Source organism: Schistosoma haematobium, chromosome 1, assembly GCF_000699445.3.
Source record: "Schistosoma haematobium chromosome 1, whole genome shotgun sequence".
Lineage (NCBI taxonomy): Eukaryota > Metazoa > Platyhelminthes > Trematoda > Strigeidida > Schistosomatidae > Schistosoma > Schistosoma haematobium.
In genome coordinates, this window is record NC_067196.1 from 24,720,414 (window position 1) to 24,744,967 (window position 24,554).

The following is a 24,554-nucleotide window of genomic DNA, read 5'->3' on the forward strand; positions in this document are numbered from 1 at the left end:
AGCCCGTGAAAGCTGGTGAGCTCTTGAAGATCAAAAGTTACCTTTAGATGTAGTCTACATTGACTACAGTGATGCTTTTGACAAAGTTCCTCACAACCGGCTGTTATAGAAGTTAAGTAATGTCGAGATTGAAAGCAATTTATTAATGTGGATAAAGGAATTCCTAGTTAGGTACGGGTGAACTCAATGTTGTCCGGCTAAGAAACTGTGCCTATTATGGTGTCTCAGGGTAAAGCTTTGGGGGCATTGTTGCTTCTCTTGTAAGTAAGGGACTCTCCTAGTCTCCTATCATCATCAGTTTTGTTATATGCTGACGATATCAAGGTATGCAGAGCGATAAAATGTAAAGGTGATAGTTTGGAGTTCCAAAACAACCCGGGGAAACGATAAATGGTTTCAAATTTGGCAGTTGCAGAAAAATGCTTCTGCGTGCATTACAATGCATATTGGTCACCGAGGTACAGATACACACACGAGGAATGACAGTAAGCTACCTGTTGTTCAGATACAATCATTTAAGAGTCAAGATTTAAAAATTACTGCACACTGTCGTTCGAAGTCCGCCAAAGGTTTTAGAACCCTATGGTCAGTATGTAGAACCTTTAGCCATATCGATGCTGAAACCTTTTTGAATTTTTATACAGTATTCGTTCGTACTAAACTCGAGTACTTGATAAGAGCTGCTAGTCTTTGCCTTAAAAAGATAACAGTGTTGAAAACGGTCCAAAGAACTGCAAATAAACTGATTCCCGGAATGGCAAAGCTCCCGTATGACACTCGACTGGCTAAACTAAACCTGTCCCCATAATCCTATAGGAGTACTACAGGTGACTTAATCAGTTTTAAAATTACTTAGTGACAATTTTGCAACTAGATTTTAGATTTCAAATCCAGATTTTTGTAGTAAGGACAGAAGGCCTAGGGCCTACATTATTCCTTTTCTATGAGTGTATAGTCTTCTCTTGAATGAGTCAATTAAAGGTGAGGACACCACTGCTTCGGGTAACAGGTGCCTAGAATTGATGACTCGGTGCGAAAGCCTGTATGTCACGAGTATTTTTTTCGTTCTTGGCTTTTCTAATCGCCTGCTATGTCCTCTGAGTTGTCTCAGTCTGGTAGGAGGAAAAAGAGAGGGTATATTATGTCCAAAATCATTTATTAGCATTCTATACATCAAAACCAGATCACCTCTTAATCTGCGGTAGGTCTAGTTTTTCAAACCGCTCTGTATATAGTAAACTCTGGAGTTGTGGCATGGGTAGCTGCCCTCTGAACGTTTTCCAGAACATCCGAGTCACTTTTTTAAACAGGGGCTTTCAGCCTGAGCGTAGTTTACAAGTTTAGTTCTCACTAAGGTTGTGTATACTGTAGTGAACATGGTAGTATCTAACTTGGCGATTATCCGTCTTGAAAGCATTAGGGCTCTGAACCCCTTAGCAGTTAGCCGTGGTATTAAGGTCATGACTCACTGTCATCCCAAAATATTTGAGACCGGACCATGGGTACAGGCACTCCCCACTATGCTGTACCTATTTACCTTTGCATCCCCAATGTACATGTGGGCACCCTTGGCCACGTTGATAGACGTCAGCCATTTTTAGGCCAGTTAATCAAAATATACAGGTCTGCCCGAAGTGCGCATGCATCTGTGTCTCTTGTTATTCCTCGCCAGGTTTTTACATCATCAGCGTATAGTAGCATTGGGGACTCAACTATACTCAGTTCATTTGCATACAGTATAAAAGGTAAAAGACCTAGGACAGAGCCTTGCGGTACTCCACTAGGTACTGGTTTCAAGGAATTTATCCTTACTTTCTGTCTACGGTCTTCCAGGAGATCCGGCAATGCTTAAAATTTCCAGCTTCAGTTTTGGCATCTTATCAAATGCTTTGCTAAAGTATATTTAGACAACATCCACTGACTTTCCATTATCTAGAGCCTCTATCCATTTCTCTCTTGCTATAAGGAGAATTATTGTGCAAGATAAACCTTTCTTAAGACCATTTTGTCCGCTGTTTAACAAGTTGTTTGGCTTCCACGAATGTTGTTATGGTCTTTCTGACTATTCTTTCCAGTATCTTAACTACGACAGTGGTGAGGCTGACAGGTCCTGTAGTTTGATGGAAGTTGTCTTGATCCTGTTTTGTGTATACGAATGACAGTTTTGTCCTTCCAGTCCGTAGGTAACTCACCTTGGCTAAGTGACATATTGGATATCGTAGTCGATGGGGCAGCAATATATTGCGGAATTTATCTCAACATTTAAAGGTGTAGTTCATCCTGATCTATTGACTTCTCCGTGTCAAGAGCATTAAGTACATCGTGTTGATCGAAGTTCACAGTGAGCAGACCATTTTTGACTTTGTATTTGGGTATAGTTTTTTGTCCAGAAGAGACTTCTGAGTGAAAACTGTCCCAAAATAGTTTGCCATATCCTCTACTTTGTCCTGATCATCCTTTACCATTTCAGATCCACTCCCTTTCGTAATTAGGTTGGGGATCCAATGCTGCGTCCTTGTTCTGTAATGTATGCACGAGAATAGTCTCTTAGACTGCTTGATTGCAGAACAGACCAACTTGTGCCAAGGCTGATGGATTTGTTCCAACATTTCTGTCTTAGTAAACATCCAATATGCCGGTCTATCCAGGGATGGCTGTCCCCCTTCTTCTTTGGAACTGTCTAGGGCATAAATAGTTGAGTTGCTTGATTTTATAACTGCCGGAAAGGGGTCCATGCCTCAGCCGGCGTTGCAGAGATGATCGCCTTCATGTCTGTCTTCCATATATTAGGACGGAGCCGGCGCAACTTTTTGACAGACCATCTCAGCCATGAACTTGAATAAGATGACCTCGTGATCACTTCTCCATGAAGGTGGGAGGGAAGTTATTTGACTGACATTGTCCCCGTATGTGAAGATTAGGTCCAAGAGAGATGAGCAGTTTTGTAGGTCATATCTAATGGGATCTCTAATGTGCTGGAATAAAGCTAATGCGATTGTGGTTTCTAACAATTTGCAACCAAATGATATTGATCGTCCTATCACTAAGTTTCCCCAACTTGTAGACAGTGCATTTAAGTTGCCTTTATAAGGCTTTTACTCCTATTACACGAGGACTTAAGTTTGCTTAGGAGAAAGTCATCCACCCTTAGGTAAAAGGTTTTTTCACCTCCGGAGGCGCTCATTTATTTCTACCTCTGCCGACCGTCTCTTAACACGACCAACTAGGCTGAGACCCTCACCGACATGTATTCCGGATCCAGTAAGTTTGCGTGCGTTCTCCAGTATTAGGTTTCTTTCTTCAGCAGAAACAAGGGTAACTTTCAAGAGGCGGTTTTTCTGTGTACTTCCAGAACTCACTTTTTCTCCCATTCTACAAAGCTTATAGATGCTAACTCCTACTACTGTTACAGGAAGTAGCTTACTTATTAAGAATTGCATGTGGCTTAGTTCGTGTTCAAACCCAGCCTTGCGTTCCTTTTCGGAAGATTCTATTTACTTATGAAGAATGACTGACCTATCAACGAGATCCATCTTAACAAGCTGTGAAGCTTTGTTTCCTAAAGTCCCGTCCCTGCAGTTCAATTTGGCGTCAGACGCAAAGGTCTCACTCCTTTCCTTACTTTTCTTTTTCTGGGTGTAGCTGTAAGCCATTCATTGACTTTAATACGTCTCTTGATCACATCGTCTACACCGCTCAGGCTTTGTTCCTCAATAATCTGTTTTGCATTGATATGTGGATCTGGAGCTGAAACTGTCGACTCACATATCTTAGAGCTCCCTATAATTTGTTTCTTCTCAACACAATTTTTCGTGTGGTGACCAAGCCTACATCTGTGAGTTCGTTATCAGCTACGCTATTGGGGTCCACCCTGGTCGTTTAATTCAACTCTAAAACTAGCTATGTTCACTAGCTCAAGAATCATGAACAGCATGCTTTGCGCAACCAACGTGTAGTGGCTTGCGGCACCTTTTACATGCAGTCGGCGTGAGTCCGGTGCTTACGTTGTGATACCGCTTGTTGCAGTTGTCATATTTCATTCCATCCTTGACCGAGAAAAAAGCATGCGTGTCTGCCACAACGAAGTTTTACTTGCGCCATAAAATTGTTTAGTGGTCTCAGAGAAAAAAACTGGTCTGTAGAATAAGTCTTTTAAGGCTTTAAAGGTGATAGACACTGAATACAAAAAGCTGAGATTTGTATGTTACTGTAACTGGAAACAAAACTCCGACTCAAACAAGTACAAAAAAGCCTTTACACCTACGAATTCAAAGAATACTAAGAGATTTACTTAACGATGGAAAATACCACTGCCCTCTTTGTTTTTGTACTTCTTCTGATAACAGGTCCCAAGAATTGATGACTTCGTGATAACTTGTATGTTACGAGTAGTTTGTTCATTCTTGGCTTTTTTACTCAATTGGTATGTCCTCTGAGTTGTCCAGATTTGGTAAAAAGAAAAAGAGGACGTATCAAATATATCGGCTCATTGTTCTTTCACTCACCACCCACTTTCATCAAGTACTTGTACTCATGCCCTCGGCCGAGAGCACTTTTAGTACCCGGCCTTGATACAAACCACTACTTTGTCTTCTTTACTGCCTTTTTATAGGCGCTTTATATGTTAATGTGCTCAACCTAAGCTTATGAACAGCTAAGCTTTACATGACACATTTACATTTACGATACAGTCAGTCAGTAACAACGTAGAACTTCGTACGTACGTACATCAGTTCGAGTTGCCACACCACATTAGCACACAGATGCAGTTGTCGATTCGAATCCCGTAGTGGTAGAGGTAATAAGAGTATAAGTAGTAATCGGGAAAATTAGTGTCTAGAGATGTTATTTAAAGAGTATAATACAGTGAAATAAATTTGGGAAGAGAAAAAAAAGATACAAGGAGGAATAAGGAGATCAAAATTTGGGAGAACAAAAAGAGTGTATGCACCCGCGTCATTGCAAACGATTCTGAGCCATGTCATTCAGGGTCTCTAACCATCGGTTGCTATCATCTCGCGGTCCCCAACCAGGTAGTCTACACCTACCGACATGACTCAGTCCACTTGTCAGTGACTTCATGGACTTGTGCCACGATACAACGAGGAGTTTCATGTGCCGCCGTTCTGGATATCCTTGATTTCTTGGAGGACTATAATATGCCGAGCAACCGACCTAGGAAAATATTGGGTGAAATATAGAACTTTCTTTAAGGTATGCAAAAAGCAGAAAATACTGGATCATCTTACCAATTTATGGAAAACTAACTTGCGCAGTCGACTATATTCCCTTGGTATAAATCCTATGTCCATCATAATGTGTGCATTTAAAACCTAGTGAGTCATAGTTTATATAAATACAGTATACACGTGGAATCCTGTTTCCTTCTTTGTACTAGGTGATGGGATTTTTTGTAAGACATTGAATTAAAGCAAACACGTTTATGCTATTCAGGTAAAGCTGACGCCATGATATTCTCTTATTTCGATGGGGACCGCTCATGACTTCGCTTTCTTTAGAGTCTCTTAATGTTACAATCTCTTTCTTACGGTGATAACCCAGCTATTCCTATTGCTTAGTATTCTTGGCCACCAAATCACTCGACAAGACCCCAAATCAGAACACGGTTGAACAGGAAAGAGATTATATTCCAAATAACAAGGTTAGATGAAAGTAAGAAGCACAATAGGGAAAAACGTCAGTATATTTATAGTTTACATGGCCGGTAAGAGTAGAGGATATTCGTGGGTTACTAGTATTTGATCATAGGTGTCTTCGAAATATTGCTCGTATATCGTGGGACCATCGAGTAAGTAATGCAGTTGTTAGAAAACGGGTACTAGGTAAGGATGGCAAATCAATTGATGACGTAGTGAAACTTCATCAGTTGAGATGGCTGGGACACGTGTTACGTATGCCCAACGACCGACTGCCTCGACGTGCGATGTTCAGTGGTATAGGAGTAGGTTGGAAGAAAGCTAGGGGCGGCCAGACCAAAACATGGCACAAGTCCATGAAGTCACTGACAAGTGGTCTGAATCATGTCGGTAGGTGTAGACTACCTGGTTGGGGACCGCGAGATGATAGCAACCGATGGTTAGAGACCCTGAATGACATGGCTCAGAATCGTTTGCAATGACGCAGGTGCATACACTCTTTTTGTTCTCCCAAATTTTGATCTCCTTATTCCTCCTTGTCTCTTTTTTTCTCTCAAATTTATTTCACTGTATTATACTCTTTAAATAACATCTCTAGACACTAATCTTCCCGATTACTGCTTATACTCTTATTACCTCTACCACTACGGGGTTTGAATCGACCACTGCATCTCTATGCTAATGTGGTGTGGCAACTCGAACTGATGTACGTACGTACGAAGTTCTACGTTGTTACTGACTGACTGACTTTTACATGAGGAGATTCTATAGTATTCTCCAACTATCGACTGGTGCTGATTGGATAAGAATTAGCCAATCAGCGTGCACCAAAGCAATCGTGCATTGAGCACGCTTTAATCCAGTCTATGTCCCGCTAACACTTAAAAATGTAGTTTATGTGGCGAACGGTCGAACTGAATGTTTCAGTACAATAGATATAGTGGGAAGATAGTGTTAAGAACAAAAAAGCCCTGTAAAATATCCTAAAACCTCAATCGGTAGGGCGGTGGCCTACTGAATAATGCACTCATCGTTTATCCATTGAGCTGCATATTGTCACATCTATTTTAATTTAGGAAGACGGAGAGTATCATCCAAAATATATGGTCTTCAGACAATACATATTTGTCTCAATTAACACCTTTTCCAGTCCAGCTACGTTAAATTCCAAGTCCTGTCTTTCTTTCAGAATGACTGTCACTTACACCAAAAACTATTATCCGAAATTTTATTTACATCCACTATGTAATCCTCAATGTGAATAAAGATCATATATTTCAGGTAGTAAGATTCTTGGTTTTTTGGTAAGCTTAATCGTCGTACCTTCAGTTATGTCAGATTAGTGTAAATAGAAAGTAGTCAGTGTTATTTCCTTAAATAATTCCATTCCCCATAGTGGAATTCACTTTCGTTTCCCAGGTAGCCTTTGTTGACTCGACAGCTTAAAAATGATCACTTCACAAATCAACTAGCTTCTTGTCTTTTCATCACTATAGATTGCTATCTTTAAGGACTCAAAAGTCCAGACGGTTCAGTAAGAGTTAATGACAATGACCACCACTGTTTTGATGCAAGTTAACCAAATGATGCTGTGGATAATTTTATGTAAGTTTCTTAAAATAACATTTATTGAATTAGAAAATTTTAGAACAATAATAAATGAAAAGGAAATAATATATTTGTAATATCCCAATGAGTAGAAAAATTATCACATGAAAAGGAAATGTATCATTCCTATTCTCGCTGAATATGTGGTCCGTCTCAAGCAAACTACAAGATTTCGTCCCCCAAACTAATAAAATTAGTATTGTCTACAGAAGACATGCATCGACACGTCCTTCTGTAGATCCTCGCTAGCCTAGTTTTTAAGCACCTCAATAGCAACATAGCATAATATAATCAGACTGTCAAACATCCTTTCAATTTCCTATCTTTTATTCAACCTAGTGTTTACATTAGCACCGCACTTTGAAGTTTCTCTATACTAATTTTCTCAATTGTAATTAATTTTATTCGTGTACTGATAATTCCAACAGTCAATTGCCTAAATGATTTCAAAATCAACTTTAACTATTCATATGATTATCTCTAAAAGCCTGTGATGTTTAGTCTGCAATACTGGATTTAAATGTTTCATTTCTTTGTTTGAACACATAAACAATGGTACAACGAGGCACCGAACAGATATGCGCCACATAAATCATCTTAGAGCTGGGATGCTGCCCGGGTGCCCACTCCGAGCCTTTGACCTAAAGTTTAATCCACAAGGCAGTGGAGCGACGTAACTAGATGCTCTCCCATGGTACCTGGTGACCAATAATAGATTCATACACCATTTGTTTCCTTAGGATCCTGGAGCTAATGTACACCACTGGTTTGGAATCAGGGTTTTCCAACTCCTCTTGGTGGACTCTCTGTATCCACCGACCCGGTTAAAGAGCTGGAAATTCACCTTTTGTCTTCTCAATTTCGTAAACAACACCCCCGCCACGATAAGGCAGTGAGTAGGACTTCCCTGGCAATGGTTGTATACGCGTGTCCTTGTGAGAGTATTTCGAGGGAAACTGACTCTCCCCACTCCCGGCCGTACCAGATCATTTAGGGGCACTGGAGTTAAAGGTCGATCTCAAGTAGACGTACGGTCGACAGTACATACACTTGAAGTGTAGATACTATGAACTGTACTTCTTCAGTTTAACAAGTTTTCTATGAGTTGCTTACTTACTAAATGCCCGTATTAAGGAAAAACAGCCTATCGCAACTTAGTCTTCCAAATACTTCTGTTTACTAATTATTTTCAAGGCATAATTTGATATGAAATCAGTCTGCCTAAGTACCGAATTCTGCATTATCGTTTAAACCTAAAGATCGAATTACATGTCCTTACACTTACAACTAATAACTTCTAAATAATTTCAATTGTTGAGATCATGAGTCAATCGATGCTAGACCACCATGGTAAGCCTGGAAGCATTGGACGGCCGTTCCATCCTATTGTGGGACTCCTCAGCAGTGCGCATCCACGATCCCGCCTCGCGGGGTTCGGACCCAGGGTCTACTGGTCTCGCGCGCGAGCACTTAACCACTAGACCACTGAGCCGGCATCCAACGGTGTTAATGTCTAACTTCAACTAATCCACGAAATCGAGCGACACATCCACCATTGTCATCAGTGAGTTACTATCTCACAACTGACCCAAGTAACTGAACATAATAAAGTATACTAAACGCTATCTTAGCTCATTACCACTTGGAGATAACAAGAATGAAATTTGTTAGGCTGACAAAATGTGGTTGGTTATGCACTTTGAGTGTACTCTAATCGTAATATATTTCTTCCGTACATTGTAAAAATGTTTGGTCAATAACTTATCGAGTAACTTTTGTTTACATGATCAATTAGCACTTATGAAACGGAACCAAAATGCTTTTAGTGGAAGTAATTTCATACTTACTGATTAACGCCAGTTTAATTAGGTGTCATGTGACCCCTTGGAGCCAAAGACACTTTATCTTTCACTGGTAAAAAATGAATTTTGGCTCTTGAACACAGAAAATATGAAACTAGTTACTCAAAGATACAGAATGTACTTCTCGAGGACAGAAGTATGGATGAACACGGATTCTTTATATTTTATAGCTAGGTAATGTGAATCACATAACTTTGTTTTCCATGCCTACTATCTCGTTGGTTTATGATAAAACATTTCTCTTACAGTTATTGGGGTGAACATATTCACATTCATTTTATGGCTGTGCCTTTTACTTCTTGCTCAAATTAAACGGACAAATATAGAACAGCCAGTCCTCATCGTCACTGCGCATCCAGATGATGAATGTATGTTCTTTGCCCCGACTATACTGAAATTAGTAAATAGCGGATACAACGTCGACCTGCTGTGCTTTACCACTGGGAATTATGGTGGAGTTGGTCATGAAAGGAAGCGTGAACTGGACGTTGCAGTGAAGAAATTGGGAATCCGACGTTCAACCATTATTGATTCAGATACATTTGAGGATGATCCTAGTTCATTTTGGCCAACAGAGGAATTAATTGATATTGTCTGTCAAACATGTCATAAGTTCCGTTCTCGTTCTGTGGTGAGTTTCGACGAATTTGGTGTAAGTGGACACAGAAACCACTGTGTACTTGCAAAAGTCTTAAAAAAAGCGTGTAGAGACCAACTTATTCCCCAACTATTTGTCCTACAAAGTGTTTCCATTTTACGTAAATATTGTTTCTTAATTGATCTATTCTTTTCTATTTTACTTAAAGAGAACTTCATTTGTTCACCTTTCCGATTACTGTACGTCCCTTATTTCAGTATGATAAGTCATAAATCACAGTTAGTTTGGTTCAGATGGTTATACATGTACTTTTCTGTCTATATGTACAAAAACTGCATCGTACGATATGAACGCTATTCCTGAAGAACTTTGTAACATTCACTTGTTTTATCTGCAGCTGATTTTTTTATACGCTCAGTATTTTTGCCCCTTACGGTTTTCAGACTTAAGAATATCACAACTTCACTTGCGATCGAATAGTCCCCAGAGCTTTATAATATAAAAAGTTCATGTTTACAGTAAGTCATCATGATAGTTCTGGGAGCCAAGTAACAACCAGTTAAAAGCAAGTTGTTAAAGACCTATGATATGACAAAGATTATTTCTATGTTCATTGTAAATGGTACGCAAGTATACGCATAAAAGCTCTCTAAATATACTTCCGACTATCAACCTTCAATACAATACGCTCAAAGTTGGTCCTTTTCGAATGTTAATTAGATAGCATGGGTCTAATGAGTGTTGACCATCTCGACAAGTACATAGTTAGTTGAGAAGTCGTAAGTTGCGGATTGTTCTTCGGGAAATTAACTTTTATAGATAATTATGTTCATTTGGTTTAATTCTATACAATATGAACACTGTATTTATCTTGCATGACAAAATAAAGTAGCGTTAAATATTGTTTTAATTGTTACACAGATAATCACAAAATTATCAAGAATATTATTTTCTACCTTTCAGACGTTTATGCTCTTCCATGTTATCCAACAGTTTTGAATATTTAATCTGCAACCTCCGAGCAAATGTCTCATCACACAAAATCTATATAAAGTGGAAAAAAATGTATCAGCCGGAAGTCCTATTACACGTAGGCAAACTAGTTCTTCAGTTATGTCTCATACTTTTTCCGATTTGCCTGCTATTATGCTAGTTGCAAGTAGGAAATAATGAATGAATTAGTGATCCATCTAATTCAGTCCCACAATGATTTAAGCACAAACAAACGACTAAATTTGATGATTAAAGATAGTAAGAAAGATCTTCAATCTACAAAAATTAAAACCTGACTATTGGGTTTGCGAACATTGCTTTAATTAGCTGTCTGCTAAGGAACCGATGAGGAATAAGGAATACTAGGCATCTGTTTGGGACCCATGAGTGAGATCCCTACAAACTGTCTGCTTTTGTGGTTCAGTGACACTACCACAAGTCACAGATGTACATAGAGAGAATGACTCAAACAAAAGCTAAGACCTTAAATTTCCTGATATCAAACCAACCTGTTTGGTATGGCAGAGTTTCAAAGAACGAATGTTCCGTCGAACAAAGTTTGGCTGGGTGATCACAATTGACGAGTCTAACTATCACATGAAGGATGCAGCTATAATCTGAGTGCAATTGTCAGAACACTTAAATTGAATTGTGGTTTTGAACCACACTACGGGTGCTTTGATCGGGACTAATTGAAGACATCTTTCAAATCAGAGCTTAAGCTACTCAAGAATACTTAACTGAAACAGCAATCCGAATCTGGCTTAAAATAAATAGGCTAATATCAAAACCCTAGTCTACAGCTAGGTACTGGGTAGAGGGGGTTAACTGAAATCGGTCGAGCAACTAATCGCATAGTTCAAACTGATATTTGAGTTAGCTGTTAGCAGAATTAGTTTTTTTATAGTGATAATTACTGTTTAGACCGTTTTCCTGATGAGCAATGTTTAACTTTCTGGCTAAATTTCCCAAATCGTCATTTAAATTATGAAATTGATGTCTAGATCTTTAGAGGCTATCGCTGGTCAATTAAAATTCTAAGGAAACAAAATTCAAGTGTACCTGTTCATTCGCAACTTCTGGTTTGAGTCCGACGTTAGCTGTATTGATAGCGTAATCCAACAATGTTTTACTTGTTTTTGTCGCTTTCTTATTTTGCTTTCTTCCGCACTTTTTCTTTATTCCTTTACTTCTGGATGAGGAGGAAGCAATGGGTGTAAGGTTATTTTCAATGTGATGGTTATTATTCTGGCACTCTGATTTTTATGTATGCATCAATACCAACTGGCGACCTACCAAAGGGTAAAATGTCATCTGCTGGCGAGTTAAGACCATCTTCAAATAGGAGCTGAGCAGCTAGTGCTAAGGAAGCTTCTTCATTTTCTTTATCTTCTAAAGAACGTAAATGTGAATACTTCTCGATCTCTTTCATATAATAATCATGCACATCTCCTGGCTCGGCAAAACAGTTTGGAATAGGATCTGAAATGGCAATTAATACAAATAATTAAGATTTTCCAAAAATTAATGTAATGTAACTACAAAGATGTTACCTTCACTTCCTCAAGAAAACAACATATAAATCGTCTCACATAAATGTTAACAAACATTAACGTCGATTTTTTGAACAAAAAACCAACCACACCTGTATTTTTCGCTGCAAGGGTTTTGATTTCAAATTCAGACAAGGAAGGAGACATTCCCGATTCCTTGGCATTATAATAATTTGGAAAAAGGCTTCGAATTTCATTTTCTTTACTTTCGGAAATCACTGAATCTATATCTTTTACTCTCCGTAGCCAGTTTGAAAGTCTGTATCTGCAAATAGGACATTGATATGCAGTGAAGTTTAAAGCCTGAACTATGCAGTCCTTGCAGAATTGGTGATTGCAAGGGAGATGAACTGGTTTGAACAAGACATTAAGGCAGATTGAACAAGTTAAGTCCATTGAGCACTGGCAGCAATTCGAGTACAGCAGAAATCAGTCAGTGATTCACAGTATAGTGGTTTGGAATATACCTACAGGGTTCAAAAAGATTGATAGCCGATGAAACATTTTGTGAATGTTTTTTTAATTGTAACTAGCGAATAAAGATGACATATAACACAAAGTTCTTATCAAAGTTTAAAAGAACAAGAACTGTGAACATATAAATACATAATTTGGTGACAAGACTCATCTTTTGCATGAAGTAACCTAAAAACAACTAGGTTCTCATTGAAAAATGAGAAGTGATTTTAAATATTTGCTTATTTGATCTTCCAGACAATAATGAGACCAACAGAGGTAGGTTCCAGAAACGATGATTCAACCTAAGCAATACATTCGGAGGGATTCAGACGATGGGCATCTACGCTGGGTTCTCTCAAGACTTGTGGAGTCTTCCCTAGGCATATTCTTTCTCAAAAATTTCTGCTAAAAGATCCTTTTTTCAGCATAACTTTTTCCTAGAAGATGTTTAATATATATATGCGAATGCGCACTTAACATTCTGATTGTTATTGTGTGGCGTATATGTATTTGGTGCCCCTTTGTACTAATATTTGTGTTCAAATAAATAAAATGTACAGTAAACGTCTGGAACTCTTCCGCAAAATCGACCGTTCATGGTGACGTCCTAATTTCATTGGTGTATTGTGGACCTATGGTTGTGTAACAGTTTACTTTGTCATGTTAATTGGTTACCTCTGCACTTAGTATTTTACCAAGGGATTTACAGTGATCCACACCACTAATAATCTATGTTGGTTGCTTGTAGAACCTATAGAAAGGATCTTACAGATGAGGAACTTCTAAAAAAGGTCGATATAGATCAGTCATTAAGTATTAAATTATAGAATTTAGTGATATATATATATATAGTTGAAACTAGTAGCCGTATGTGTATTGTAGGTGATTATCTGAATATGTCATGGAATAAGAAACCTCTCTATAGCTAAGCACACACTTATTGATACAATTCTTTGCACCAGTTCATCCGAATAAAATCTCTCTTAGAGTGGATCCCAGTAGACAGTCGTTTGTGCGCTGTCCAACTGAACGGAACAGTAAGGACCCAGAAAGATAGGGACACTCGTCGTTGCCTCTTCGTCGTCTCTGCCTATTCTCCCACTGACTGCAGCTCAGATGATGTAAAAGATAAGTTTTACAGAAAGCTCTCCAACCTTCTCCCTAAAGCTAGGCGTTCGGATGTAGTAATAATGGCCGGTGACTTTAATGCTCAAGTAGGTAAACTAAGCGATAGGGAAAGACACCTGGGTGGATCTTATAGCATCGTGGCTCAAAGAACAGATAATGGCGACCGTCTGTTGCAGCTATGCTCAGAAAACCGCCTGTTCCTTGCAAATACTAACTTTAAGCATAAGGAAAAACATCTTTTAACATGGAGACCCCCTAATTCGTCCCAACGTTGGACCCAAATAGATCACATCGCTATCAGCCACCGATGGAGGGGCTCGACAGAAGACTGTCGCTCATTCTGGAGTACATGCTTAGATTCAGATCATGCTCTAGTACGAGCGCGTACCTGTCTGCGTCTTACTGGACGTAGGAAAGACGCTGCAAGTCAACCTCCTAGGGCCCTACTTGATGATAGTCAAGCTAAGAGTATATTTCAGGAACAACTAGGAAAATAGTTACGCAGCCATGTATGTGATCCCCACCCCGAGGCAGCATGGAATGATATCCGAAAAGCTGTGGAAGCAGCAGTGATGTCTGCTAGTAAGGTAAACCACAAGGTTAGGGTCAGTCAGCTACAACGTAGGACCAGGCACGTATGTGCATCGGTCCAGGTTGCCATACCGCATCAGCACAACAAGATGAACACCGGATTTATAGCAGTGGTTATGTCAAAGGTGGTAATATATAAGAGGAAGATTGCATATAGAGATATGATACAAGAAGAAAGAATTGGTTCGTAGAAAGAAAGATATGAAGCGATTTTAATCTCTTAGTTTAAGGGAAGACAGGGAGTGTATACACCGACGCCATTGTGATCGATTCTGAGCCATGTCACCAAGAGTCTCCAACCATTGGTTACGATAGTCACGCGGACCCCAACCAAGTAGTTTGCATCTACCAACATGGCTCAGACTACAAGTTAGTGACTTTAAGCACTGATGCCACGTTTTGGTTTGGCCGCCCCTAACTTTCTTCCAACCATCTCCAATACCGGATAGCATTGCACGTCGTGGTAATCGGTGTTCAGGCATACGTAACACGTGGCCCAACCATCTCAGTCGATGAAGATTCATAACCTCATCAACTGATTTACCATCATTCCCTAATACCCTGCGTCTAACCTCACTATTACTTACCCGGTGATCCCAGCAGATGCCATCAATATTTCTAAGGCATCTGTGGTCAAATACTAGTAGCTTACGAGTGTCTTCTACTCTTAATGGCCATGTTTCGCTGCCGTAAATTAAAACAGAACGGACTGCCGCGCAGTATACTCGTCCTTTTATTGATAGACGGATATCTCGCCTTCGCCACAGGTGACGTAAGTTGGCAAAAGCCAATCGAGCTTTTCGAATCCGTGCTGAGATTTCGTCCGATACCAACCCATTAGGGCTGATCAGACTTCCAAGATATGTGAAGTTGTCAACGCGTTCGACTACTTCACTCCCTATCCTTAGTTCAGGTGTTAACGCAGACCAGTCCTGAAGCAACAACTTGCATTTAGAGGGAGAGAAGCGCATTCCAAACATCCTGGCATTGTTGCTCAGTGCTACCAGAAGACTCTGCATTTTGTCAGCGTCTTCACCAAACAGGACTATATCATCTGCGTACTCTAAGTCGATAAGTGGACCTCCTGGATGGAGATCAATACCCGAGAACTCAGTCGACGAGAAAGTTATTTCCATCAGTAGATCTATGATGAAGTTAAACAAAAATGGGGAAAGTGGACATCCTTGACGGACACCACTTGAGGTTGCAAAGGTAGATGACAGTTCGCCATAAGCTCTGACTCGACTAGTAGTGTTCGAGTAAAGAGCCTTCACAAGGTTTATGTACTTCTGAGGTACGCCTTTTAATGACAGACACTGCCACAGAATCTCGCGGTCTACCGAGTCAAATGCTGCTTTTAAGTCGAGAAAGACCACCATTGTCGGACGCCGATAAGTATGCCTGTGTTCTAGAATCTGACGAATGGTGAATATGTGGTCGATGCAGCCACGACCAGGTCTAAAGCCAGCTTGATTCTCTCGTGTTTGCAGTTCACGAGTCTTAGTTAGGCGTCTGATAATTATCGAGGCTAGTATTTTAGATATTATATTAGTTAAACTAATCCCTCTGTGGTCGTCACAGGATGATTTTGACCCTTTCTTATATATTGGGACGATAAGTGATTGTGACCAGTTAGATGGGATAACGTCTAACTCCCAGATTTTAGCTAAAATATTAGTCAACCTAGTCGCTAAAATTGGACCACCATCCTTAAAGACTTCTGGAGCCAGTCCATCTGGACCAGCTGCCCTTCCTCGTTTCAGATTAACTATGGCCTTTTGAACTTCAGCGAGAGTTGGGGGACCTACTTCAATGTTCCATTCACGCTGTCTGGGAATGGAGGGTAGTTGTAGAGTAGCTGAAGGCCAGCTGAACTGTTCTCTGAAATGTTCCGCCCATCGTTCTAAACGTCTGGACTGGGAGCAGATGAGAGTATCGCCTTTTTCCGATATAATCTCACTTACACTTGACTTATTAATTCCAGTTTCTTTTATTAGTCTGTAAAGCTGTCTTGTGTTCCCTATAGTCGCCGCCTTTTCCATCTCTTTTGCTTTCGTTGCCCACCACTGCTCACGGTCGTTCCTTAGACTTTTTCTTAACCTAGATCTGATTTGTTGTCGCTCTTCATCATGTTCGGAACCTGATGGGACGAGTTTGCGAGAATCCATCAGTGTGATAGACTTTGAAGAAATCCACTGGTTCTTTGTAACTCTGTGGTTTAAGTCGCTAATAGATGTCACTGCTGCTTCCACAGCTGCTTGTATGTCTTTTCAAGCAACATCTGGGTCAGCCTCGTCTTCAGAACTACCTAAGTGTGAACTCAGTTGTTCTTGGAACCTATTCTTGGTTTTCTCGTTACTCAACTCAGTTCTAATGGGTCTTTTTAATGTGGCTTTTTTGCGTCCGGTGAGGCGCAAGCAGATGCGTGCCCGTATTAGGGCGTGGTCGGAGTCCAAGCAGGTACTCCAGAATGAGCGACAATCTTCTACCGACCCTCTCCAACGATGACTGATGGCAATATGGTCTATTTGAGTCCACCGTTGGTTTGGTGTAGGGGTCGCCATGTTAGACGATGTCTCTCCTTATGCTTAAAATTTGTGTTTGCTAAAAATAAGCGATTGTCTGAGCACAGTTGCAGCAGACGGTCACCATTATCTGTTCGCTGTACCGGAATGCTAAAATGTCCACCTAAATGCCTTTCTGTTTGGTTTAAGCTACCTATCTGAGCATTAAAGTCACCCCCTACGAGTACTATGTCTGAGCGTTTAGCTTTCTGAAGAAGTTCGGACAGCTTTCTGTAAAATTCATCTTTCACTTCATCTGAGTTGCAGTCAGTGGGAGCGTAGGCAGAAACGACGAAAAGGCAACGACGTGTGTCCCTATCCTTCCGAGTTCTTACGGAGCCGTTTAGCCGAACAGCACATAGACGACTGTTGACGGGGATCCACTCTAGCAGTGCTTGTTCCGCCCTCATGCTTAGTGCTATGCCTACACCTGCCAGTCCACGAGAACTGGCCATCGGGTCACCAGATACACGTAGGGTGTATCTCGTTGGCTCTCCGTTTTGCCGAGGTGAGGTCAAGTGAATGACCACACTGGAATCCTGTATGCGTGTTTCGGAGACACAGCATACATCAATGGAAAGAGACTCTAGGGTTTTAGCCAAGGAAGCCTGCTGACCGATTTGACATAGGGTGCGTACGTTGAAGGCTCCAATGTGTAGTTTGGAGCGAGGTTTCAGTAGACTTGGGACAGGGTTTTGAGCACTAGAATCGTTGGCTATGGTGACACTTGAGGAGGAAGCCGAAGGAGGAAGTTTAGGGTTGAAAGTCGATGTAGGAGGAATAATAGGAATTGAAAAGGAAGGTTGATTATGAATACAGTGGTCTTGGGTGCTGTTAGAGGTATAAGGGCGGTTATCACTTCCCGGTTGCCCACACCGTGGAAGGGTTCTTCTGGAGGTACCTGAAAAGGAAATTGGATTAGAGGTGGTCTCAGTGACCTGAGAGCGTGACCGCAGTGCCCAAGGGACAACTGCTTGAGGCCGGTCGCGCACGGCCTTTTCGTGAGAGGTTTGTGACGTGTTAGCTCCGTTCTTCAAAGGGCCTTACCGCCGGAGACGGAAATCCGTGAGGTAAGGTGAGGTGTGCATTTTTAGGGTCGACCTTTTCTAACCCCACCCCTCCTTGTGGGAAGGCAGAATCGCTGTCATGCTGGTTGTCTGAAGGAAACACCTTACTGCTGTCACACCTCTGTACAGTCAGCAGTACGACTTCGCCTTCGGACCTTGGGTTTGTTCCTTTTAGTCTTACCGCTCTTCAACCGACCTGTCTGACATGGTAGGACCTTGAGGAACGGTAGTTCCAGCCAGTATAGCTCGGTTGCTTCATCACGATAGGCAAGCCCGACCACCACGTCGACGTAGCAACAACGGTCGGGACAAGGTTAGGGAGAAACACTGGATCTCAGCAGCATCTATCGCACTGATAGATGCTCAGAAACTCATTCCACCTGGCTCTGAACATAATGAAGAGCGGAGTCAGCTTAAGCGCAAGCTGACAAGAAGTCTACGCAATGATCGTGAACAGTGGTGGGTAGCGAAAGCAAGAGAGATGGAAAAGGCAGCGGCAATAGGTAATAGCAGACAATTGTTCAGACTTGTTAAGGAAACCGGTATTAGGAAACCGACTGTTAGCGAAACACTCAGAGAAAGATGGACATATTATACATTCTCAATCCAGGAGATTGGATCGGTGGGCAGAACACTTTAGGGATCAGTTCAACTGGCCTTCAGCCACACTTCGGTTTCCCACGATCTCTAGTCAACCTGAATGGCAAGTTAATGTAGGTCCTCCGTCTCTTTACGAAGTTGAAAAATCCATAGGAAATCTGAAGCGAGGGACAGCAGCAGGCCCTGACAGGTTTACTCCTGAGATTTTTAAGGATGATGGTTCAGTATTAGCAGTGAGATTAACTGAGGTCTTAGGTAGAATTTGGAAACTGGACGTAATCCCATCTGACTGGTCTCAATCACTGATTGTGCCAGTCTATAAGAAAGGACAAAAATCCTCTTGTGACAATCACAGAGGAATCAGTTTGACAAATATAGTGTCTAAAATATTAGCTTCAATAATACTTCGACGCCTAACTAAATCTCGTGAAGAGCAGACTAGAGAAAATCAGGCTGGTTTTCGACCTGGACGTGGTTGTATAGACCACATATTCACACTACGTCAGGTTCTAGAACACAAACACACGTTCAGACGCCCCACAATCGTAGTATTTCTCGATCTTAAAGCAGCATTCGACTCTGTCGATCGTAAAGTTCTATGGAAGCGTTTGTCACTGAAAGGAGTACCAAAGAAGTACATTAACCTTATAAAGGCTCTCTACTCGAACACAACTGGTAGAGTGAGAGCTTATGACGAACTGTCATCAGAATTGATTACCTCAAGTGGTGCTCGTCAGGGCTGTCCAATCTCCCCATTCTTGTTCAACTTTGTCATTGACGTACTTTTAGAGATAACACTCTCCTCATCTAAATTTACAGGGGTTGAACTTCTACCGGGAGGTTCACTTGTTGACTTAGAATATGCTGGTGACATAGTTTTATTTGGCGAAGACGCTGACAAAATGCAGATTCTTCTGACCACTCTAAGCAACAATGCAGGCATGTTCGGGATGCGATTCTCCCCTCGAAATGCAAAATGTTGCTTCAGGATTGAGTTGCATTGGCACCCGAACTAATGATAGGGAGTGAAGTAACTGAGCATGTCGATCGCTTCACTTATCTTGGAAGTCTCATCAGCCCTTGTGGTCTGGTGTGTGACGAAATCTCAGCACGGATACAGAAGGCTCGACTAGCTTTTACCAACTTGCGTCATTTATGGCGTAGGCGAGATATCTGTCTATCAACCAAAGGACGGGTTTACTGCGCAGCAGTTCGTTCCGTCCAACTTTATGGCAGTGAAACATGGCCGGTAAGAGTAGAGGATATTCGTGGGTTACTAGTATTTGATCATAGGTGTCTTCGAAATATTGCTCGTATATCGTGGGACCATCGAGTAAGTAATGCAGTTGTTAGAAAACGGGTACTAGGTAAGGATGGCAAATCAATTGATGACGTAGTGAAACTTCATCAGTTGAGATGGCTGGGACACGTGTTACGTATGCCCAACGACCGACTGCCTCGACGTGCGATGTTCAGTGGTATAGGAGTAGGTTGGAAGAAAGCTAGGGGCGGCCAGACCAAAACATGGCACAAGTCCATGAAGTCACTGACAAGTGGACTGAGTCATGTCGGTAGGTGTAGACTACCTGGTTGGGGACCGCGAGATGATAGCAACCGATGGTTAGAGACCCTGAATGACATGGCTTAGAATCGTTTACAATGACGCAGGTGCATACACTCTTTTTGTTCTCCCAAATTTTGATCTCCTTATTCCTCCTTGTATCTTTTTTTTCTCTTCCCAAATTTAGTTCACTGTATTATACTCTTTAAATAACATCTCTAGACACTAATTTTCCCGATTACTGCTTATACTCTTATTACCTCTACCACTACGGGATTCGAATCGACCACTACATCTGTGTGCTAATGTGGTGTGGCAACTCGAACTGATGTACGTACGTACCAAGTCCTACGTTGTTACTGACTGACTGAAGCCGAGAATTTAGTAAGTAGAGCTCCAACTGCGGTTCCTATTTAGCAAGTACCTCAAATATATCTGTTCATCATACAGACATCTCAGAAAATTCAGTGGAGTTACCTATGTATGTCGAAAAGATCTTGCATTTGATAAAAATATTCTGAAAGACTGCTGCAGTCTGTAGTGTTAATAAACGGAACACTGGGTTTCTACTGTCAAAAGAAGTAAATCTAACAGTTCCATAAACATTACCCAAAATTTGAAAACCAGTTTATAAATTGCGTACAGTTGGTTCTAGATCTGTAATATAACGAAAACGATCAGTGATGATCGGAAGAAACCGTTGAGGTGCATAATAACCCGGGGGTGAGATCTACAGATATTTGGGCAACAAATTAATTGTAAAAATCTATAGGCCACAAAATGTTTTGCAGTAAACTAATTTGTTCTTGAACCTAGAAGTTGGTAAGAACTGGTCTAAATAGATTAATGGATTAAGGTACTCAATCTCCCACGATGCGCGTGATCATTTCAATATGAGATACACGCAAGGGAAGCAACCTAACTAAAAGTTTATGAATAGCGAATTTAAAGGTAGAATGATAGATTTATGGTCACTATTGATTCAGAACTGTAAGCTTACTTTACTATTTTTCCAGCTGCATGTTACTGTCGATAACATAAGTTTGCAGTCACGTATTATGTTTATCACAAGCAACTGGAAATTTCGTATCTTTTACGCAAGATCCCACTAAAAGTACAACTGATTTGAACCTAACATTGTTGTCCAAATGATTGCTCAACACTATAACCTATATTGTTGCAAACATATAGAAAGTCATTTCAACAAATATTCTTGTATATTTTGTAACGGTGAGACTATAACTTACGGACGACTTTTGAGCGACGCTGAAGTGGCCTTGAGAGTGAACAACTAATTAGGACTAAATGAGGGTTATAAAGCAGTTAGAATTCCCATTTACAGTTGATGGTTAGGGTTAAAAAATAGACTCAGGTTTTTCATCACGAACTGGCATCAGCTATAATGCCAAAACTCTATTTAGCCAAATGTATGGATGAATTCCGCGCCCAAATTCGTGACTCGTTATCTTATATCTGATTGGTTCGTCGATAAATTATAGTCTCGCCAATTTATCAGTGAAAAGATTGGTTTCGTATTAGTTTGAGGGAACTTATCAAGCATCTTTTAGGGAACAATAGTTCCTGAGCGAATATGTTGTCAAGATGATACTCTCGCTGGAATTCTTATGGAGACTTTTTAAAGTGCTCAATCTCATCATAATTTCTCCAGAATCATATGTGTAGACCGATCTACTTGTTCTGTGTTGGATGTGAGGGTCATACAGGTCAGTAAGGGCGCGTATCGAAATAAGTATACTTTACATCCAGTAGTTTATTAATTCGGAGTAAGATATTCAGTCAGGCAATAAGCGTTACTTACTTTATACAAGAAATGGTTTTGCAAAACGTCTGTACATGTGTAAGAGGCCCATTTGGATAAAACAATTTAAGTTGTCAAGTTCCTCTTTAGAAGGCATAAATAATAGCCAATGTGAAAGTGAAGAACTTTTTCATATAAGTAGCACATGTTTTGTGGTTTTGATCTGGAAATTCCCGAGATATTAGTACCTAGCTAGGTTTATAACAAAACTTTCTAGTCTGGGGTCTTCTGTGAAATTCCCATTAAATTTATGCAAATCTTCGGATTCACCGCTGCTTTTCAGAAAGTGGCTACTCTTCATACAGTTGCAGATCTGCAATGGAAAACTGAGCTTGGTGGAACATTGTTTACAACTGTGAAAGGACGAAGCACTGAGCATAACCTGATAATACTGGGAAACTAACTTGAAAAAAGGCAGATTTAAAATAAAAAGTGGTAGAACTCAATAGGACAACAAAACCCACTTCCATATTAAATCACAACTAACCCCCGAAGTAACCATCCGATTATTAGCAGCGCCCTTCACAAGGTAGCTCATTTCGATACATTTAGACTGACTGCATGCCACATGTATTCGTGAACAAATAATGTACGTATGTGAAAGATATCTGTTCTTACACTAAGTGCACAACAATTTTCGCACACTCATTCATCATTTATATTTCAGTCTAACTCTCCATGTTTTATGATATTTTGAATTTCAACGTGCGCTATTTAAAAAGGACAGTGGTATTTTCCCTCACTGAGTAAATTTCTTTGTTTTGATCGTTTAATACGTATCAAGACTGCTGTTTTCACTTTAATTGAATTTATTTCAGTTAAAGTATTCTACTAGAGTATCGTTTTAACTGTTCTATCAATTAATTTTGTCGTTGGTACTCTTGAGTACCTATTTTTCAACTGTATCTGTTAGTACTTTTGGTCCTAGCAATCTACAGCTCTTCACTTTTTGGTCATTGATTATTTTTTTGTTTCTGAGTATCATCGCATTTTGAAAAGGAACCCCTCCTAAATGACCGGACCGTGTAAAAAAAGCAGTTGCCATCGTCCGGGTTGTCGTTATCCTGTTGAAAGCGGCATGCAGTGCGACGAGTGCAAAGGCTGGTACCACAAAGTTTGCACGAACTTAACGCCTGCTGCTTTCAAACGGTTCAGTAAGAAGGGTTGTGTATGGCTTTGTCAACAGTGCTGCTCGGATGCAAACAGCTTGTTAAGCGAGGCCATCTCACTGGTTGATGCTACAAAGAAGTGTTTTAGCAAGCATAGTCGGAACGTATCAAACAGCACTCGATCTGTTGACACGCAAATCAACGTGAAGGAAACTAAGGTTAGTCCGATGATAGATGACTCACGCCCGTCAAAGAAGGAAAAGCAGCCTCCAAAGGGGCCTGCCTTAAACAAAAGCTCAAGAAAAGTAGGTTCTTCTGTTCCCCGTCTCCCAGATGGGATCCCACAGGAAACGCCTAGAAGCCGCAATCGCAAGGCTCGATCGGTTTCAGGCGGTAAACATAACCCGACCTCTCAGGTCGTCGACAACCCCCCAAAATCCAACACTTGGTTTGATGCAACTGTTATTGCTTCTACAAGCACCGTTGACGAATGGGTACAGGTTGTAAGGAAGAAAAGTAGGGATATAAAAGGGAAACCTGCCCCCGTAAAAGTGGTTGAAAAATCGAAAGCTGATCATAGCGACAGATCAGCTATTTTTCATAGAATCAAGGAGAGCGAGAGCTCTGAACCTAAAGCTCGTTTTGAGCATGACATTGTACTGATTAGGCAGCTGCTTAATCAACTCATGCCTCAAAATATGGCCGGGGTCACCTTGCTAAAGGTGTACAGACTAGGGAGTCTAGTGGACTTGAAACAAAATCATTCTAGACTGCTTAAAGTGGTATTCGGCTCTTCGAACGAACGTGACCTGATTTTACAAAATGGACACAAATTAAAGGGTTCAGGAGTCTATCCGAAAGGACCTACCGTTGGCAGACCGTGTTAAAAGACGGGAAGCCGAGAAAGAACTACAACATAGGTTAGACGCTGGCGAAAAGGACCTGAAAATTGTAAATTTTCGGGTTTTAAGACTTCGACAGAGAATGATGCCGAAGCCACTCTGGGTGAAGCACGAAGCCACTTAAATAGGCTTCGGATCTGCTACACTAATGCCCGGAGCTTACTTAATAAGCGGTCGGAACTAGGTGTACAGATTGACTCTACAAAGCCAGACATAATCGCAGTAACAGAAACCTGGCTGACACATGCTATAGATAGTATGGAACTTGTTTTCGAGGGTTTTACGTTAGTAAGGGCCGACAGAATACGAAAGCGTGAAGGAGGGGGGGTAGCTCTATTCATTAAGAATGCTATCCATTTGCCATTATCGACAGTGTATACCGTGAGAGTGGGACGTGTGAATTAGTTAGTCTTCGCTTAAAATGCAAGGGACAAGAGCTGCTGATTGGTTTGGTCTATCGCAGTCCAAGCTGTGAGGCAAATG

General features: G+C 40.8%; 2 protein-coding genes across 4 annotated transcripts; one reads left to right on the top strand and one right to left on the bottom strand.

Annotated features, from left to right (window-relative positions):
- The first annotated feature begins 204 nt into the window (after positions 1-204).
- On the top strand, positions 205-11,948 carry MS3_00005829 (uncharacterized protein). Of its 3 annotated transcripts, XM_051213920.1 has the most exons (5): positions 205-585; positions 645-827; positions 7,154-7,262; positions 9,376-10,815; positions 11,923-11,948. In XM_051213920.1, exons 3-4 carry the CDS (start codon positions 7,202-7,204, stop codon positions 10,086-10,088), a joined length of 774 nt encoding a protein of 257 aa, XP_051073508.1. In that variant the 5' UTR covers positions 205-585; positions 645-827; positions 7,154-7,201; the 3' UTR covers positions 10,089-10,815; positions 11,923-11,948. The 3 variants fall into 3 exon arrangements, with proteins under 3 accessions (XP_051073508.1, XP_051073509.1, XP_051073510.1); XM_051213922.1 differs by lacking the exons at positions 645-827; positions 11,923-11,948 and having other exon boundaries at positions 532-585; positions 9,376-9,495; positions 9,529-10,688; XM_051213921.1 differs by lacking the exons at positions 205-585; positions 645-827 and having other exon boundaries at positions 6,085-10,815.
- Positions 10,615-22,739, bottom strand: MS3_00005840 (uncharacterized protein). The gene is made up of 5 exons (XM_051213933.1): positions 22,548-22,739; positions 12,364-12,738; positions 12,015-12,200; positions 11,781-11,974; positions 10,615-10,769 (listed from the first exon to the last, which is right to left on the bottom strand). Exons 2-5 carry the CDS (start codon positions 12,665-12,667, stop codon positions 10,671-10,673), a joined length of 783 nt encoding a protein of 260 aa, XP_051073511.1. The 5' UTR covers positions 12,668-12,738; positions 22,548-22,739; the 3' UTR covers positions 10,615-10,670.
- Positions 22,740-24,554: the final 1,815 nt, after the last annotated feature.

Bases quoted from the DNA above. Each gene is read 5' to 3' on its own strand.
- MS3_00005829 (XM_051213920.1), top strand. From the start codon at position 7,202: ATGACAATGACCACCACTGTTTTGATGCAAGTTAACCAAATGATGCTG. The intron at 7,263-9,375 runs GTAAGTTTCTTA...TTTCTCTTACAG, and splicing joins GATGCTGTGGATAATTTTAT to TTATTGGGGTGAACATATTC.
- MS3_00005840 (XM_051213933.1), bottom strand. From the start codon at position 12,667: ATGGACTTAACTTGTTCAATCTGCCTTAATGTCTTGTTCAAACCAGTT. The intron at 12,201-12,363 runs GTGTGGTTGGTT...TTGCCATTTCAG, and splicing joins CCTTGCAGCGAAAAATACAG to ATCCTATTCCAAACTGTTTT. The intron at 11,975-12,014 runs GTAGGTCGCCAG...CATAAAAATCAG, and splicing joins AGATGACATTTTACCCTTTG to AGTGCCAGAATAATAACCAT.